Source organism: Dysidea avara, chromosome 6, assembly GCF_963678975.1.
Source record: "Dysidea avara chromosome 6, odDysAvar1.4, whole genome shotgun sequence".
Lineage (NCBI taxonomy): Eukaryota > Metazoa > Porifera > Demospongiae > Dictyoceratida > Dysideidae > Dysidea > Dysidea avara.
In genome coordinates this window covers 8,707,822-8,727,317 of record NC_089277.1, presented here as the reverse complement: position 1 = coordinate 8,727,317, position 19,496 = coordinate 8,707,822, and the positions used below count along the sequence as shown (strand labels likewise).

General features: G+C 36.9%; 1 protein-coding gene across 1 annotated transcript in view; it reads left to right on the top strand.

Moving 5' to 3' along the window:
* LOC136258459 (uncharacterized) overlaps positions 1-17,458 on the top strand; it is a 60,817-nt gene extending 43,359 nt beyond the window's left edge. The window contains exons 7-23 of the mRNA XM_066051769.1: positions 1,956-2,054; positions 3,416-3,514; positions 5,775-5,873; positions 8,232-8,333; positions 10,832-12,810; positions 12,873-13,237; positions 13,293-13,382; positions 13,440-13,508; positions 13,612-13,665; positions 13,721-13,996; positions 14,051-14,146; positions 14,200-14,283; positions 14,342-14,476; positions 14,597-14,896; positions 14,952-15,233; positions 16,874-16,939; positions 17,118-17,458. Of these exons, the coding sequence (XP_065907841.1) occupies positions 1,956-2,054; positions 3,416-3,514; positions 5,775-5,873; positions 8,232-8,333; positions 10,832-12,810; positions 12,873-13,237; positions 13,293-13,382; positions 13,440-13,508; positions 13,612-13,665; positions 13,721-13,996; positions 14,051-14,146; positions 14,200-14,283; positions 14,342-14,476; positions 14,597-14,896; positions 14,952-15,233; positions 16,874-16,939; positions 17,118-17,407 (4,485 nt within the window). The 3' untranslated portion in view covers positions 17,408-17,458. The remainder of the gene's footprint in view (positions 1-1,955; positions 2,055-3,415; positions 3,515-5,774; positions 5,874-8,231; positions 8,334-10,831; positions 12,811-12,872; positions 13,238-13,292; positions 13,383-13,439; positions 13,509-13,611; positions 13,666-13,720; positions 13,997-14,050; positions 14,147-14,199; positions 14,284-14,341; positions 14,477-14,596; positions 14,897-14,951; positions 15,234-16,873; positions 16,940-17,117) is intronic.
* The last annotated feature ends 2,038 nt before the right edge of the window (positions 17,459-19,496 follow it).

Here is a 19,496-nt window from a genome sequence, read left to right as displayed (position 1 = left end):
ATATTGTGGTGAATCTTTTGGCTCTGTTATTTAACCTCAAATAAACCAGGCCAAATTAATAAAGTACGTATGTATTGCCTGAGTCTCATTTAGAGGGGGCAGGGGGTGCTTACCTCCTTGACAAACTCTAGCAATAGTTGAAAGATGAAAAAGTGCATCAAAATGCATCAGAAACAGTTATAAACTGATATTATATCTGGTCATTCTCAGGTGTCTGAAAATGAACAAGAAGTATGTAATGTAAGAGAGTACAAATGTTTACATGTCATTACCTGAGAAAACACCAGAAGTAATCTTAAGGGAGTTCTAAAATATTGAAAAATTTCTGGGTGCATGTCATTTTGGAGTCTAAAATTTCCTGAGGGCCATTTTATTCAGGGCCCACCGGACCATTTTTCAGCTACTTGAATTTGAAAAAAGACCGAGATACTCTAATAGAGTAGTCATCATAATATACTCTAATAGAACAGTCATCGCAATACTCTAATACAGCATTTGGTATAGAAAATAACCACTGTTCTACTTAGTCTAAGCCATTACGTCTATGCTAATTGGCCATTCTGTTTGCAGTTGAGCTCTTTACAGAATGGTTTCTTTGTAGCTGAACTCTCTACAAGGTAACTTCTTCTAACTGATCTTTGATTTTGTAACAGAAATCATCCGTATTTGTCATAGTGGCTATTTTGATATCAGAGGTACTTTCCAAACAGTTCTTGATTCATACTGCTGTGTAATGGGTTGAACATAGCTGACACTGAAGCGTAATGGATACTTCACTTTTCAGACGATAATTGGAGTGCGCGACACCATTTCAGATGTGGTATGCGTGGGTTCACCAGTCAAAATAATTATTTACAAAAAAGTTAACAAACAAGTACACAGAAAAATTTGGAAATTTCAACTAGAGTAGGGACCATAACACATCGATAAAAAGTACTGAAACAAGCTGGAGGTGTGCATGATATTAAATCACAGTAAAACAATAAGAAGTGTTATATCCCTACTGTGTATTTTCATTATGGTATCTTAAGCACAGTAGGGATATAACACTTCTTATTATTTTACTGTGATTTAATATCGTGTTCTACTCCAGCTTGTTTCAGTACTTTTTATCGGTGTGTTATGGTCTTCCTTCCTGTCAAAATACCTTTGGTAGAGGCAGATCCGGAAGGGTTTTTTTAGGTCTCCAGAAACTGGTTAAGCATGTTGAGGTAATGATTTTGCATATTGATTTGCAAAGGTAACAAAAGTTTAGATAGAAATAATCTAATAGAGCAGTCAACCACCCTAATAGAATGGTCACATTTCGTATTTTAAAAGTTACTGTACACAGTAAAATTAGTCTAAAATCATATCTCAGTGTTCAATGCCAGAAAATTTTCCAGAGTTTATAATTTTCCTGGGAGCATGCCCCCAGACCCCCAGAATAACATCCATGTCTGTTGTATGCTTCAAACTTCACATAGCTCCACCTTTTAACTCTTTAGCCTGTTCCTGATACTATGCCAGCAGAAGCAAGCAGAAACACCTTATATCAATCAATGTCTTACATATGTCTAAAATGTCAGTTATAAATATTTTTGGTGAAAATTCTTACCAGATTCAATCTCAGAATATATATATATAATTTTCAAAAATTTACTTGGGGAGCATGCCCCCAGATTCCCCAGATTTAAGTGTGCATACAACAGAAAACTTGGAGCCCAAAATTTCTGGAGCCCTTCTTGGCATGCCGGCTTCTCAGGCTGCATGGTATACTACCATGTGTCTTGATAAATAAGCAATACAATCTCTACAGGAGATAACTAACCATTTTTTGTTGACAAGCACACCTGTTTGCACTGTAGTTCACACTGTAAATATAACTAAGAGTGCACTGTGTATTCTGTTGGATATATTGTTTGTATGTATGTGGAGTGTGTCACATCATTGGAGTATGTGTATATTTGTTGTAGGACAACTTCACTCCACTACACATAGCATGTCGCAGTGGACATGTCCCAGTTGTAAAGACGCTAGTGCAATATAATACAGACATTGAGTGCAGAACAAATGTGAGTCAATAAAACAATTGTGTAATGTTATAGTTGTGGGTGGTCTTCACTTCTTTACTATTTATATAAAATCAAAATGAAGTAGCCAATTTGGTAAAATTGCATGCTACCAAAATTGATGCCATTATGTACATTCTTCAAACTCCTATAATTATGTCAACAGAAGCTAGAAAGAAGTAGCACAATGCTACACTGTTGTGTTACAAAAGTACTTACCATGTATATATCACTGACACTTATGAGCACTACTGTTTTACAGATCAATTTACAGACCAGTTAGTTAGCATGTAGTGGAACAAAACACCCAAAATTGGAAAAATTGTACAAACATAGTATCATCCTCATGATGTGTACTTTTAGTTATAGTGCCATCACAGATTTAACCATTGCAAACTTAATTATGACCGTTTTTTTTGTTTGTATTTATCCATTATTTGTGACCAAACAGGGAATGTGGGCACAAACTATAGTATGTTCTCGTTGAGCTGAATCCTGAAAAACAGCTAAAAATTGAAAGTGGATTTTTTAATAACAGAGTTAACATTTCAGACAACCAGATGATTATTGGTAACAGCAAAGGTGTCAACAACAGACACGTACGGTTTGGCTCCATTACAAGTTCAGGAAAGGGCTGTAATGGACACTGTATTTATATGGCTTCCCCATAGGAAATGCATTGTGAAAATTTTGATTGGCTGTAAATATTATGTCAAACATTTAAACAAAAAGATTTTGAAATGTTTTTAGCAGGTCAAGCAGTGCTACAAATGAGCCAAATTTCAAGATCGTGCGTAATTGCATCCATGAGTTATTAAATGCTTTTGAGGATTCAGCTCAACGTGAACATACTATGTACCCCATCACACTACAGGTCATATCTCAGTACTGGAACAGAATAGTTGCATTCTGTAACTTGCATCATAAAGACAAAAAAATGCTTTCTAAGACTTAATTGCCATAACATAATGGAATAAAAGTTACGAGTCAAGAAGGTTTGAAAAGTAGGCGATAATAAGGTGCCCACACGCCCTGTTTTTGCAGCCCAGTCACATTTTACTTGTGTTAAACAAAATAATTGGCTTGGTAAATGAATCAAATTGGTTATATTGACTTCAAAATAAAACCAAGACATTTATTTCAGCAAGTATTTATTTTGGTAACATTTTTTAACAAGTTAAATAATACCTCAAGGATTTATAAAGACAACAATGATCATTTTTTTGTACAAAAGTAGCTGTTTGTTATATAGTATGTAAGTGTCCCGTATTACAGACATGTAACTACTTCCTGTTAGTGAGACTTGTAATGCTAGTATAGACGCATCATCAGTCAAACTTAAGGTATATATATGCTGCTTGTAGGAGAACTGTACACCTCTGTATATTGCTGCGCAACTAGGACACAATGAAGTTGTAAAGTTGTTATTACAGTCAAATGCTGATGTAAATTGTATTTGTAAAGTGAGTTAATTATATGTGACCATCTCAGCAAGAACCCACCTAGTTTGCACAAGCAAAGAAACAAAATTAAAATTATCGTTGAAAATATTCAAGTTACAAAGAAAACATGTGCAAGTTTTAATTGAGCAGGAAAACAAGTTTTAAATTGATTAAACCTATACGCCATCTTATTCACCTACTCATGGAGAGTTTGAATATCTTTTGTAGGCACAATAGTATTATTTGTTTAGGATGCAGTAGAAGTAAACAAGATTGCCATCATTTCTTTTATTTAAAGTGTCTTCATACTAGCAAGAGTTCAAAATATATATATATACTGAGGAGAGTATCCTACTCTCATATACCCCTGTAGAGGCGTATCATGAAGTTATGATGTAACGACAAGATGTTGTGGTTTGTGATGTAAAAGCAGCCATAAAAGTGCAAAAATCATTAGCACCATTTTACACTCGCGACGCTCAGGATAGCCGTATTCGTGAATGGCCTAACAAGAAACGCCTACGAAGCGGTCTTAACCCATGAAGGAACGATTGTAGTTCGGTGAGAACGCTTAGAGCTGGCATTAATTTGGTTGCTAGTGACGTTGTTATGCACATGTTCAATCAATACCATGTTCAACTAATGACATCATTAATTATACAAAGAAAAACGGACAAACTCAGAATTGCTACGTCATAACTTCACGATACGTCCTTCTACAGGGGTATATGAGATTAGGATACTCTCCTCAGTATATATATTATGAACTCTTGATACTAGCTAGTGTGAGCTGTGCAAATGACTACAAAGCTAAAACTATACCTTGGATGATTTGCCAATTGATGGCCAAACCCAACTCAGTAAGCCAATGCAAATGAAAGTTATGACTACGTATTTAAGTGCATGTATTTCTTTTCAGTATAAATACTGTACAAATCAATTTCTTTGCCCTTCTATTTAGTGCTATAATTCCAGAACTACTCACCATAGCAAGGTAAACCATTCCTTGGGAACTGTAGGGTAGTGCTGAAATAATAAAAATAGAAAATTTGGAAATTGTGTGAACTTAGGTGGGTTTGTTGAGATTGTCATACAAAGTGTCTATTTTTAACTGCAATGTTGTAATCTGATTAATGTGTATGTTTGCTTTTAAGATAATAATATTGATGCTATTGATCCTGTTAACATTTTACAGTCCAGTACACATCCATCGAATTGATCAAATGAGTATGAATAGCTGCAGAGCAGATCATTGGACATTTACCAACCAATTAGCTCGAATACCACCTATTGAACCAGTTATGGATGACCGACCACTTTGCACTAAAAAAATCAATATACTCTAATAAAACAGTCAGCTACTCTAATAGAGCAGCCAAAGTAGTTGTAAAAAGGTATGCCTCAAAGTCACAAAATGAAGAAAAAGGGCTGACTTAGGAAATCGAACCTGCACCTTTCACTGAAGTGCATTCTGCACCTTTCTACCACATGTTCACACACTATTTTGGTGGCTTCTAAAGGATTTTTAAATGTTTTGCAGTATATGATCATAATTGCTAGATTGTGAACCAAGTATATAGAGGTTTTGTAGGGGGATTCACTGATCATGATTGTGAATGGATAGAGTACGGCAAAATACTGATACCCACAATACATTAAAAAGTTTGCAACTTGATTCTGTTGAGCCTCGATATTAGTTTCGCTACAGAAGGCCTCTTTTTGCAACAGTATATTGTACCTGTTAAAAACATCTCTGTGTCAGAACTTCTTGTTTGGTGGTTTTAAAAAATCAGTGTAGAATGCTCCACTCTTTATTCACTCATTACACAAAAAAATCCAAAGATAGTCCGTATTCGTATGCGTAGTCATGTGACTTCGGAACGCATCCTGAAAAACCTCTATACATGTTACATTTGATAATCATTATAGATTCATTTTTTATTATGTATATGGATGAAGTGTATGGCTGCTGAAGGAGGTGGGTGTCAAAATACTCATTCTTTGCAATCTCCAAGCATTGAAAATAAGAGTAATGACAAGGTTTTTGACAATGCAAACATATGTAAGTGTAACAACACAAGCATATGGAAAGCTTGAGAGCATGTGGGTATATACATAATGATAGAATAAGCACAGGACATTAAGATATGAGTTTACTATGCTTTAAGTGTAGCAAAATACATACCATAATAGTAATGAATAAATTACAGCTGTGAACACAGCAATAAGTACATGTATGTAGATTTTTATAGTGATAATATTATGTACATATTGTTTTTAGAATCAGAGTACTCCACTGCATATCGCTGTACAGCAAGGTCACCTAATGGTAGTAAAAGCATTAGTAGCATCCAATGCCAAACTTGATGGTTTGAATGCGGTAAGTATGATCATATGGTTAACATCAACTGCATACTGGATATTATACATGTATCCCTTAAATTCACAAAGAACTTTTGGAGAATGCTTGTTTACACAATAAAATTATGGGCATGCATAGTGACATTAGGTGGGATATGTATAGCCTAAAACAGCACATTGTTCAAAAGCCTGTTCACTGGGCTACTTGGAGAAGATTAAATGAATACTGTAACTACAACAGCTTGCTTGTTATGAAGCAATGAACAACAGCAAGTTGCATCTGCATATTTTGAAATTCTTGCCACATCTTCAATTTCAATTGTGGGTTTACTCATGTGACTCGTATAATGCATGATGGGAAAATTTATGGCAAAACGAATAGAACTTGTTGCAAATCGATAGGAGCAACCACCAGCATGTTACAGATCATTGTACGTAAAGGGTTGCGTGTCTCCTTGCCAAAAAAGTTGTTTACATAGCTAGTTTTGCCTTAATGTTTAGTGTTAGTGTATAGTATCATTTAAATCCATACAAGTATAATGATGTAAATGCTTTGAAAGTTACAGCACTTTGTGTAAGGCACGTGTATTTTGGCCAGTTTTTTGGCCTATATACTAGGGTTCCAATAAAAGAAATTGAAATAATTTCTTTACCACTGCAGTTTATCTTACTTACTGCATGCTGGATGCTTGAACCACTATAAAACTGGAGGTATGATTGTTTTAGTTTGAGAAATAGCCATTTATTAGCCACCATAAACTTTTGCATGTCGCAGTATTTACATTAAAAAATCATGGCATCATAAGCACAACTACCTCCACAGGACAGGACTGAATGTTCTCATTGACTAAGTGTCATCTAGGGTTGCTGTGCTCAACAAATGTGCGTAGTGGTGGGTAAAGGTCTAGCTGTATATGCTGCAAAGGGTTGCTTTTATTGGTAAAAATCCAAATAATTACTGTTTGAGCTTCCTGGCTATCCGAAAAGTGAGAAGCCAGCTCTTCCTCACAACATCGTGATACAATTGGATGTTCAGTCAGTCCATACTGCAAGTTTGAAATTCATCTGAGATTGTATGCTATCTGGCTGGTGGCTATGAAATATATCACATCGTTGAAAATATGAAATTCCAAGTTTGGGTTGCTGTGCTATCTGAGAAGAGTGAAACCAGTACTTCCTCACAGCATGATGACGCAATTGGATGTTCACTCAGTACGTATTGCAAGTTTGAAATTAACCTGAAGTTGTTTGCTATCTGGTGATAAAATAGCTATACCCACATATTCATTGTGCTATTATTGGTGTAAATTTCATTGCCACCGGCCAGATAGCAAACAATCTCAGATTAATTTTAAACTTGCAACTGAGTGTACATCCAATTGCATCACCATGCTGTGAGGAAGAGCTGGCTTCTCTCTTCTTGGATGGCAGCGCAGCCCAAACATAAATTATTCAGATTTTTACCAATTAAAGCAAGAGCTCCCAATGAAAAAATCAACTTTCACCAAACAATGTCTTTACCACTGCATGGTGTTTATCTTACTGCACTGATGCTTGAACCACTATAAAACTGGAGTTTTACAATGCCACATTTTAAACACAAATACTGCAACATGCAAAAATTTATGGTGCTTATTTCTCAAACTAAAACGATTGCACTTTTAGTTTGAAAAACACGTAAGCACCATAAATTTTTGCATGTTACAGTATTTGGATTTAAAATGTGGTATCATAAACACAGCTACTTCCGTAGGACAGAATCAAATGTTGTCATTAGCTAAATGTTATCTAGGGTTGCTGTGCTCAACAACTGTACATGGTGGTGGGTAAAGGTCTAGCTGCATATGCTGCACAGGGTTGATGCATGCACCGTAACTGCTGCAGTCGTTGAAAAGGCACGTCTTGGGCCAAAGCAACATTGAACAGTGGAGAAACCAAGCCCATAGCATTAACCATTGTCAAGTTATGTTTGACTAAAGGAATCAGTTAGTCAGTTAGTAGGAAATTCAAAAATTTAAGTCCCATAGAAACTTGTTGGAAAGGCCTGAAGGAATTTTTGGGCTTGGTTATGCATAACCAATAATACCACCAAACTGTCTTGAGGGAAAAGTGAGGCTATATTTTGGGCAATGTTGAAGGGACAAGGAACCCAAACCTCCCATAATTACTACTATACAGTACTACTGTACTGTATGAGAAGTAGTACTGTATGAGATAGCAATTATTCCATCAATCTTCTTATTATTAAGTTTACATGTATTGCCAAGGCTATAGTGAGATGAAATCAACTTGAAATGGTTTTAATGCACCTAAGTATTTTAACAAACAAACAGACTTCAGGTGTAATCTGTATAGTTAGTCCACTGTATCCATTTAGGACAATAACACTCCCTTACATCTTGCTGTGGATAACGAGAGAAGTGATATTGTAAAGTGTCTTGTAGAAGATGGTAAAGTTGATCTCATGAAATATGATGAGGTAGTTACTATATATGTTTATGTGTTCTGACTGTCATGTACAATGGTGTATACATCAATAAAATAATTTCAAATTTGAACCCCAGCTAGAAAAGAAAACTAGGGCTGAATTAGCCAGCTTGCATTGAACTACCCTATGGTATGGCTGAAAGTAGCAAATATTTGTGAGCACCCGATTGTTAATGCTAGAGAGTGCTTGAATACTAAAATTCCATGATTGTTTCAGCCCTATAGAAAACCATGTGTTGCTTAGAAGGTTAACTAAAATTTAGTAATACTAAGGTTGCGCACAGATTAAACTTACGCTACTGTATGTATACCACGTATGTCCAATAGTTAGTAGATGGAAATAAAGCTATAGCTACATCAGTATAGTGTTTTTTTTATTTTGTACATGTGAAATTCATTAACACTACATTACCAGACCTAGGACTGGTAGTCATTACACTACCATGGGTTGTTTTAATATTGGTTTGTGGTTAGTTTTCTAACATTGGTGTGCAAAAATGTATTTCGATTGTGCATATGTATATATTGTATCTGTCCTAATCCCAATGAGCAAACAGTTTCCCGCTAAGTCAACCAACAGTACATTATAAATGAGGACACTCTATTAAAAGATGAGGTTTGCTCTGAGATGGTTTTATTAGAGTAATAACCTTCTAAAACTTTTGTCAAGATTTCCTGATAAGTATTGTACCAAAATTGCACTGCATGTCTCATATATAGGTACCAGGAATAGCGTTGAGTTAAAGTGGATATGTCCCACTCATAATACAACATAAAATGCAAACTTAAGGCTCTCTAATAAATTAACACATTGATAAACTACAAAACAGAATATGCTTCTGTATGTTTATTTGCTACTGAAATAAGTTTTGAGTCCATAGGAATGAATTTAACCAATTGTGCTTAATGAATTTCTGAATAATTGAGAATTTCAATTAATCCTGATAATGGGTAATTGTGTGTTTATATCAAGTCACACAATATGCGTCTTGCAGCCCAAGAAGCTGGCACATCACACCAGTGTATTAAGAATAATTGTGCGATATTCAAACATATGTAGCTCCATGCTGCCTTTACAAAACAAATTTTTTTTTGCTATGGAAATGCCCTCCACCATCACTAGTCCACATACCAAATTTGAGCAAAATTACTACAATCATTCCCAAGATACATTCGCTTTTATTGATTTAATCTCTTTCTTTGTCTTTTTGCACAAATAAAATGCAAATGCATTATCTGATTGCCTTGAAATTTGGCACAAATCTTGCTACAAAATTTGGTTTAAATGCAATACACTGTTAGAGAGTTATTGACAATTATTCACACCAACACCTACTGGGTAAACTACTTATGGAAAATCAGTATGAGGATAAGTTAAGTATCAAACCTCAAACCTTTTGGGGTTGAAAGAAACCTATTTAAAGATCATGAAGATACAGCATGAAAATCAGCTATGTGTAACAAAGACAGGATTGAGTTTTGCTGTTACAAAATAATTTCTTTCCGTATGCCCACCAGACAAACTGCTCAGGGGGTCAGCTGAAGATCGGCTTGTGGATGGATTAGTCATTTTAAAGCCTTTCTATGGTTTAGAAGAACCAGAGTATAATCATTGAGTTATATGCAGAAACCAACTATATGTAGCAAGTGTGTGGTCGAGATACTGTACTCTAATTGTGCAGTCACCCTATTAGAGCAGTCAGGTATGTATGGTAAGCCACTCCATTAGAGCATTCAGCTTTGTTACAACAAGTCACCATATATGTTCAGCTACATTACAAGTCACTGTTTAGATAGGTTATAAGTCACCCTGTACAGAGTGTCACTGCAAACAAGGTACTATGTAGAGATCTAGAGCTCAGCTTCATTACAAGTCATCCTGTAGAGAGTTCAGCTAAGTTACAAGTCACCCTGAAGAAACTTAAAGCTATGTTACAAGTCACCATATACTAAGTTACTGTGGAGAGTTCAGTCATGTTACACATCACCCTGTAGAAAGTTCAGCTATAAGATAAAATCACCATGTAGGGAGTATAGCTGCATTACAAGCTACCCTGTAGAGTGTTCAGTTATGATACAAGCCACTATGTATAGAGTTCAGCAACATTATGACTTACCTTGTAGAGAGCTTAGCTATGTAACAAGTTACCATGTAGAGAGAGCTCAGCTATCTATAGAGAGTTCAGCAATGCTCAAAGGCACCTGGAGAAAGTTCAGCTATATAACAAGTCACACTAAGCAAACAACCACATAAACTAGCAGCTAAGTAGAAAAACATGGAGCTTGTCCTCATACAGTGCAGAACCTATACAGCATTGCAGTGTAACAGGTCAGGTTGGGAGGCTATTCCGAAAGTTTGATGACATCGGGAAAGAAGTTGGCATGCACTTATGTAAAGTTTCAGTTTGCAATTGTGTCCTATCATTCTGGTGTGGTAGTTACAATAAGCAGTATTTAGCTATTGGTTGCATCACTTAACTTGTATCTCAGGATTCGCAAGAGCTAATTGCAGTCATCCTTCAACTTGAACCAGTTCCTGAAAGAAGCAAGACTGAGATACCTATAAAATCTCCACAAGCACAGAACCATGGTGAAGTTAAACATGAATCAGCAACCATTCCAAAGTCCAGATTTCCTAGGACACTCAACTCTTACGCTGCAAACATGACACTTGAAGAAGTTAATGAAGGATACATGGATGGCACATTACCCATAGTAGATCCACGTGTGGTGCTACTCGGATGTGAAGGATCCGGCAAAACATCTTTGATTGACACTTTTGTAGGCAACAGCTTTCAAGACACTCCTGCAACTGAGGGTGCAGACCAGATGAAGATCAGTGTCACAACAGCTGCCAATTGGGAACTTATGAATGAAAAACAAAAAATTTATGACCTCAAAAAGCAAACCCTATTGGAATCAGAGTTCTTTTTATCAATTAGAGAATGCTGTCGTTCTCTTAATATCCCTCAATCTGTTTTATCATCTTCTACTGTGACTACTACTGTTAAGCCAGTCCAACATGCTACTATTGCAACCATGCCAGCACATGCTAAATCCAGTACAGCATCAGATATTCCAATTCCATCACCTTCAGCCAATAGGCAAGCAATAGCAGAACCTCCTAAATCAAGACAAGTTCACTCTGGTCATCACCATGTTCACAGCAGTGCAAAGGAAAAACTTGTTTTCATCACTAAGGAGGAATTCCAGGAGTTGAAAATCATGACAGAAAAGTATGATCCAAAAAAGAGATACATTCATTTGTGGGATTTTGCTGGCCAGCAGATATTTCAGCATACTCATGGCTTGTTTGTTTCAGAGGAAGTTGTTTGTCTGATAGTGTTCAATGCAGGCAGGTCACTGTATGAGGTACCAAGACGTCGTTATGCTAATGATGTCACTCCAGCCAAATCAACAATCAAGGTGATATGCTACTGGATGGAGTTGATCAGTTCTCGCATTAGCAAGAGAAGCACTGATGGAGATGACCTGTCAATATTGTTACCAACATTCATTCTAGTTGGTACTCACATTGATGAGCTAGATCCTGATGTTGAAAAGGCTGCAGAATTGGCTTTTCAAATTATTGTGCCAGCACTAATCAAGGAGTTAGCATCAAAGCCATTTGCCAAACATATTGCGGGTTCTAAAAATAACAAGCTTTTTGCCAAGGGCTCTTCTTCAATCTTCTTTTTGAGCAACAAAAATGAAATGCGAAATCCAGTGGTTATCAATAAGCTCAAAAGAGCAGTAATGCAAGCAGCCTCCATTATCAGGAAGGTCCGTCCAATTCGATATGTCCAAATGGAAAGGAAGTTGATACTTCTTGCTTCTCAACATAAAATGTGTATCATTGACAAATCACTGGCAAGGGAGGTTGCTGAGAATTGTGGCATTACCTGCACTGATAAGCAGTTGGTTAATATTCTGCATCATTTTCATCAGAAAGGTGTCCTTCTTCACTTCCACAATGTTTCTGCTCTATCCAACATAATAATACTCTCTCCACAATGGTTAGCCAAACTTCTAACATACGTCTTGACCACTCTGAAATGTCGACCTGTTGGTCCACCACTTGCACTCTTCATGGAGAAGCTGGAGAAGACAGGGTTGCTTGAGCAGGAGCTGTTGGAATGGAGTGTGCTGCAGTTTACCAACGATGAAACAGCTAGGGGACACAATATGTTGGATTTACCTGGCATGAGTGTTGCTGAGCTACTGATCAACTTCAAGTTGATGGTTGATGTTAGCAATACTTCACTGGTTGGCCGAACACCCAGAGGACCTGGGAAGCATTTGTTTTTGGTGCCACATCTTTTGCCTGTAGAACATCTTGTTCATTCCACGGTTTTTGGTTATTATTTCTTTTACTATTTCCCAGCCAAGTTTATTCCAGAACACTTGGTTCATCAACTGATTGTGAAGTGTGCTGAATGGAATGGGAGCAAACAGTATGACATGCTCAAGTAAGAGATATAATTTATAGTAAAGCAACCACATAATATTGCATGCATTATTTACTGTACAGGTTGACATACCAATGGATGTGCATGGAACTGGGAAAACGTCAAATATATGAGCTGGAGCCAAAATTTGATCATCATGTTATCAGTTTGAAAATCATCCCTGAGCCATATCTTCTTTCAGTAGAGAAAGAAAAAGCTTTTGTTGACAGCAATGAGCTTGTCAGATCAGTTCAGAAGTTTATTGATGATCTAATGAGACAACACATGACTGCTACCTTCATGAAGGCTCCAGTGGTTTGCTACATACCATGTTCACAATGCATGAAGATGCACTTGAAGGTGGACAAGGCAACTGAGAGTAGCACCATATACTGTCCAGTGAACCGTGTCCATGCTGACATTACCGACTATCATAAGATCTTGACAGGTATGAGATTGTGTTATATAATATGGCACACTTCATTAATTTTTTTGTGTTAAAGCAAAATCCTTCGAACAAAGTGACCAATATTCTGCAAATGTGGTCTCCCTTGCACTTAGCAAACTTCAGAAATGCCAGAATTTATCATCAAGTAAGTATATTATGTGTTGTACAATGCTGAGTTATGTGTTATTATACCCAACTGCAGATGACCAACCTTTGAAGGAAGCCAACCATGAACCCACAGAATTTGTTACTCATCTTCCCTCTTCTTCAGGTAATCATCTGGCTATAATGTATATTACATACAAAGATGTATGCCACATTTGTGCTATACATATACATATGTAGGTATGTTGAATTTAAATTTCCATACGCAGGTCGGTATGTCCAGTCTGCTACTGATCCATCTGAAAGGAGTATCAGTGAACAAGGTAGTCACTAAAGCTGCTGCTTTCAAAATCCAGTTGTTGCAATTATAATTTGTAGTGCCAAAAATGAAGCTCCTACACAAAATAGCAATACCTAAGATCTCGTCAGAGTGGAAAAAAGTGGCAGATTTTCTTGAGATTGAATTTTCAATGATAGACATAATCCAGGAGAGGTTTAAGAGTGAGCCCAACACATGCTGCGAAGAGGTATTAAGAGAATGGCTGAGGAGTGACCATGGAGTGAAACCAAAAACCTGGTCTACACTGATTGCAAGCTTAAAAGAAATTAAACAACTGGCTACAGTCAGTGAAGAAATTGAACAGGAGTTGAAAAGTAAGCAATAGCCACTTTTGTGGTTTATGTTTATGTGAATCACCATACAACCAGGTGAGACTCTTAATCTACAGCTAAGTTCTGGACAATCTGTCAGTAATTCCATCACAAGTTTCCAACAACCTTCTTCTGATGTTGCCTACTATATAGGTCAGTATTAAGCCTACAGATGATCAGCAATTTACTGTGTATATGTGCTATAGCCAAAGAGCAGCAAGCAAAGGAAGTAAACAGAGAAAGTGTATCTTATTTTCAACCATCCACTACTAGTACTGCCAGTGACCCAGGTTTATATACTAATCCTTAACCTGTTTACAGTATAATTATGCTGTGTAATGTATATAGATAAATTAAATGCTCATGAAGTTCTACACCAAGAAGTAGCCCCTTGTCAAGTTCATGACATTAAGGTACATTCGCCATCAGGCATGATACAGCAAGCAGAAGCTAGCAGTGAAATTCCTTTTACACCGGGAACAGGTATAGCCATACATGTGTTAACAGATGATTGTATAGCCATAGATGATTGATGCAAGTTTATGCATGTGCTGGTTTTGAAATAATAATTATTGTGCTATGTAATGACTTTTTGTCTTCCAGGTCAGTCTATTCTTCCTGTCAGTCAACAAGACCTCAGTCAACAAGACTTCAGTCAACAAGGCTTCAGTCAACAAGACTTCAGTCAACAATACCTCAGTCAACAAGACTTCAGTCAACAAGACCTCAGTCAACAAGACTTCAGTCAACAAGGCTTCAGTCAACAAGACTTCAGTCAACAAGACTTCAGTCAACAAGACTTCAGTCAACAAGACTTCAGTCAACAAGACTTCAGTCAACAAGACCTCAGTCAACAAGACTTCAGTCAACAAGACTTCAGTCAACAAGACTTCAGTCAACAAGGTGCATAGTAAACTTGACCTATACATAACATTATCTGTACTGTATCCACCCACAGAGCCAAAGATGAAACAGCTCCATCAGCATGTGATCCCCAATATTGCAGCACATTGGAGGAAGGTTGCAGAGTTTCTGGAATTGAAGATCACTGTAATTGACCTCATAGAAGAGAAGTTTAGAGGTGACCTTACAAGGTGTTGTGAAGAAACGTTTAGAGAATGGCTCAAGACAGATAGTGGAGTAGCGCCAAAGACTTGGTCTGTGCTGGTAGCAAGTTTAAAAGGGGTTACAAGACTAAAATGTGTTGCTGAAGAGATTTGTCTTGAGTTGAATATCAACGGTAAGTTGTGCATTCATTTAAAATTAAGCGTTTGCAGATTAGTAGACATGCTACCATATACCACTTTTTGCCATTAAATGTTTTTATAGATTTGAATGATAGTCTTTTTTACAGCCACAGCATTTCAAGAAAAAAGAAAATCTTTGCCTTACTTAAGCTGTGGGCGGAGAAGCAAACTTTGCCCAATCCTGTGATGATGGAATTGTTGCCATTACCAACACCGCATTACCACATTGAAAATCAATAGCAACCTTCTGAATCAAAACATAGTTCAAAATTTACTAACAAAGCTTGAAATTTCACCGATTCCATGGAGTTCACAGGATAGCATGCTAGGACATGGTGATGTATAACAGCTTGAAAAAACAACATATTGATTATTAATAACCATTTAAAAGACATGCAACTTTTCTTGTACCATGTATCTCATGTAAAAACTACAGAGACTTATACACCTGTCACAGTCTAGAATTAAAGTTGTTGAACTGTAGAGTGCTATATCACACTGCTAAAACTGTACCACAATGATGTTTATGCATAGCCACTGTGCACCATGCTTCCAGCATAGGCCCTTAGATTGATCCAGGCTGAATACCTAGCATTTCAATACTACAATGTACTCAGCAATAAGGCCACATAAATACACACACACACACACACAAAAAGCAAAAGTAAAGCCTTCAGCTATCATGCTAGCATGGTCATGCCTACCCAGTGAGCCAGCACTGAGACACCTGTGCACTACACAGGTGCAGAAAATAGGACTAGTAACCTACAGGAGGCTGTACTGTGCTCACAGGTGAAGGTGTGGGCACCCAAAGTCTCACCTGGACTTTCACCCACTATGTGAGACATGGACAGTTGGCATTTGCTTCCCCAGTTTACACCAGGTACCTATTGATGTTACAGCTGGGTGGGCTGCTTCCCCAGTTGGCACCTGGGCCACCAGGTCCCCATTTAAACAGCTGCATGGGTAGACTGGAGCAATGTGAGTAAAGTTTCTTGCTCAAGCAAACAACAGCAACACCAATTTGGTGTAACTAGGAATCAAACCAGGAACCTTTAAATTACCAGGCCGATGCCCTAGCTACTTGGCTCTGACACACACATGCACACACACACACGCACACACACACACACACACACACAAAGCAAAAAGCACATATATAGCCTCCATCAGCCATCCGAAACACAGCTATTACCATCCAGTAAACTAGCACTGAGATGCCTGTGCACCACTCAGGCATTTGAGGCAAATCCTACTGGGACAGGGCATGTAGAAGGACTGTCCAGGTCTCATGGAGAGAGGTCGCTGAACCTGAAGTTTTACTTAATGCCATTAAACAGATGGGCATTTGCTTCCCCAGTAAACGCCAGGTATCTGTTAATGTTATAGCTGGGTGGGCTGCTTCCCCAGTAGACACCAGGCCACCAGGTACCCATTATACAGCTGGGTAGACTGAAGCAATGTGAACAAAGTTTCTTGCTCAAGGAAACAACAGCACCAGATTGGCATAATCAGGCATCAATCCTGGAACTTTTCAATTACCAGACACACATACACACCCACACACACCAACACACACGCACGCATGCATACAATGTATATATGCAGATGCTCATTGTGAATACATTTACAGATATCCAGGAGCAAACAGCTACAATAACCAGAACTGCAGCATCCAGTGATAGCATACTAGAGCAAAGTAAGAGTGTATTACATGTATATCTAGGCAAGTGTAATCCAGTGCAAGTGAATTATAAGATCACGCGCACAATTAAAATTTTTATTTTGCATAATTGAGTAGAATGCTTCTAAAGAATGTCTGTATGTACAAAGAGTAGGTGTTCCAGCTTACATAATACAAATGATTGCATTTACAGAGCCCAAAATGAAACATATCAATAACATCATTGTTCCTAAGATTGCTGCTAAGTGGAGAAGATTTGCTGATTCACTGGAATTTGATAGTGGAGTCTTAAACACTATTGATATCAAGTACAGGAACTACCCTGAGGAGTGTTGTGAGGAAGTATTCCGAGATTGGTTGTCTCTTGGCTATGGTATTGGGCCTAGGACTTGGTCTACACTTTTGAAGGTTCTTAAAGAAACTAGAGGGTGTGAAGCTGCTACTGAACAAATTGAAAACGAAGTTAAATTGTTGCAAAATTAATTTTAGTGATGTCTTTACATACAATTCCATATTTTTCTTTAATTAACTTCACCTAGTAGCACCATTTACTAACATGCATGCAGTAATGATGTGTTTACAGGGCTGTGCGACAATAGTATAACCTATATCTCCATAAGTGACAATCATTTTATCTCGATAATCAATGTTATCTCGATAATGATGTGACATCATAGGACTGTTTTGTAAACACAACTGTACATAAAGTCAAATGATGTAAAGTCAAGTAGTGGTTGTAAAGCCAATTTTTTTTCACTTTCCCAGCTAGTTTGACACCTTTATGATTGATTTACAACAGATTACGAAGATTTACTTTTATCTTGATAAGCAAATTTGAGATGATTTAGGTATCTAGTTAACTATTTTATCCTGAGAATTTAAATAACAACAATACTATACCTAGGCTGATTTGATAGCAACTTTACTACACCATACTACTTAAAATTATTTGAAAGCCTATGCTGGATAGTTAATATCTGTGAAACACATACGTATGCATAGACTGATCACAGAATTTTGATAAGTAATAGCTATAAAAACCACCTCAAATGGTTAAACATTTGATAAAACATTTTGATACAGCTTTCTGTATACCCCTCTCCTCCCCTCCCATGAGTCTACCACTGAAATTCCATAGCAATATTAAGGACACAGCTCAATAATTAATGTGACTGAGCATTGCTTATCAGAATGGTCTTAAGGCATCCAAAAAATGGGCTTGAGAGATTCATAAAATAATAGAAATTAATCATATCAAATGCATATTAACATGATGAATACGTAATTGGTATAATTTAGATCATTGCAAATGAAAAATCTGTTGTGTGGGAAGTCTGCAGCTGTCACCCAAACAGTAGTAGTAATTACATAATATAGCACATTATTTGGTAATTTTGATTCTCCATGCTACCACTAAAGGTATTGCCACCATCAAGTTTTAAGGAGAGTTTATAAGTAATATGCCAGCATAATAAAATGCTATTCCAGCATAATGCTAGTATATTAGGTGGATATTTGAAACTATGGTAGAGTATGAAGCTGATTTCCTTGAAATTAGATTGATACTCCCTAATAGAGCAGTCAGAGGAAGTGCAATAGATTCTCAAATAGAACAGTCATTTGTAGTGAAATACTCTAATAAAGCATTCACTGATTAAAATTATTATTATTAAATGTTCATAAGAAATGTTGTTAGTCTAGGAGCATAATGGGAGCACTGAAGGGCATAAATTAAGATTTAGGGGAAACACCTAAAAGCATTTTTGTGGAGTAAATTTTTGAACATTATATATCCAACTCAGACCAGAAAAACTTCAGAATTAGCTACAGATTTTTCAATTGAGCACTAGGTAGTCCACAAGGGTTAGGATATAACATGTTAAAGTAAGGTTTCACCATATGGGGCTTACCCCACTCACCCTTTACATTGACCCACCAATGTCATTCACTGGATCAAAATGGAACCCTAGAAATGTGAATACTTTAACACTTGGAATTGTCCATAGTGATATATGCATACTGGATCCTGAAACCAGAACACCTTACTAATAAGATCTTTGCATGATCACAAGATATATGCAGGGGTTCTCCTGCAATCAAAGTACAGTGTAATGATCTAGTACCAAGACTTGATTAATTACTATGAAGCACTTTAATACTGTCACAACACATTCATACAAAACTGATTACATTATATAAAGTTTTATAATTATCTCACTAGTTACGACATTTACAGTTTTTCATAGTATAACTGTTTTCATGTGCTAACAGAAACGTAGTAAGGAAAGATGAGCACTTAGGCAAATTCATGATTGGTTGTGCCTCGTAGAGGATTTCTCAAGAGTTTTAAATTGCAATATTTTGTAATCATAATTATTGTTGTCATAATTATACAATTACAAAAATACATTAAAATCACTCAAGATAACAACTTTTGTGTGTCCTCATCATTGTCATCTAATGTGGTAGTTTGTTGTTGTAACATGTTAACACCACCCCTAGTGCTGTTGTCGTGACAAACACTGTCTAATGTCAAAGGATGAACTTCAAACTCTTGTTGACTGGATTGTGG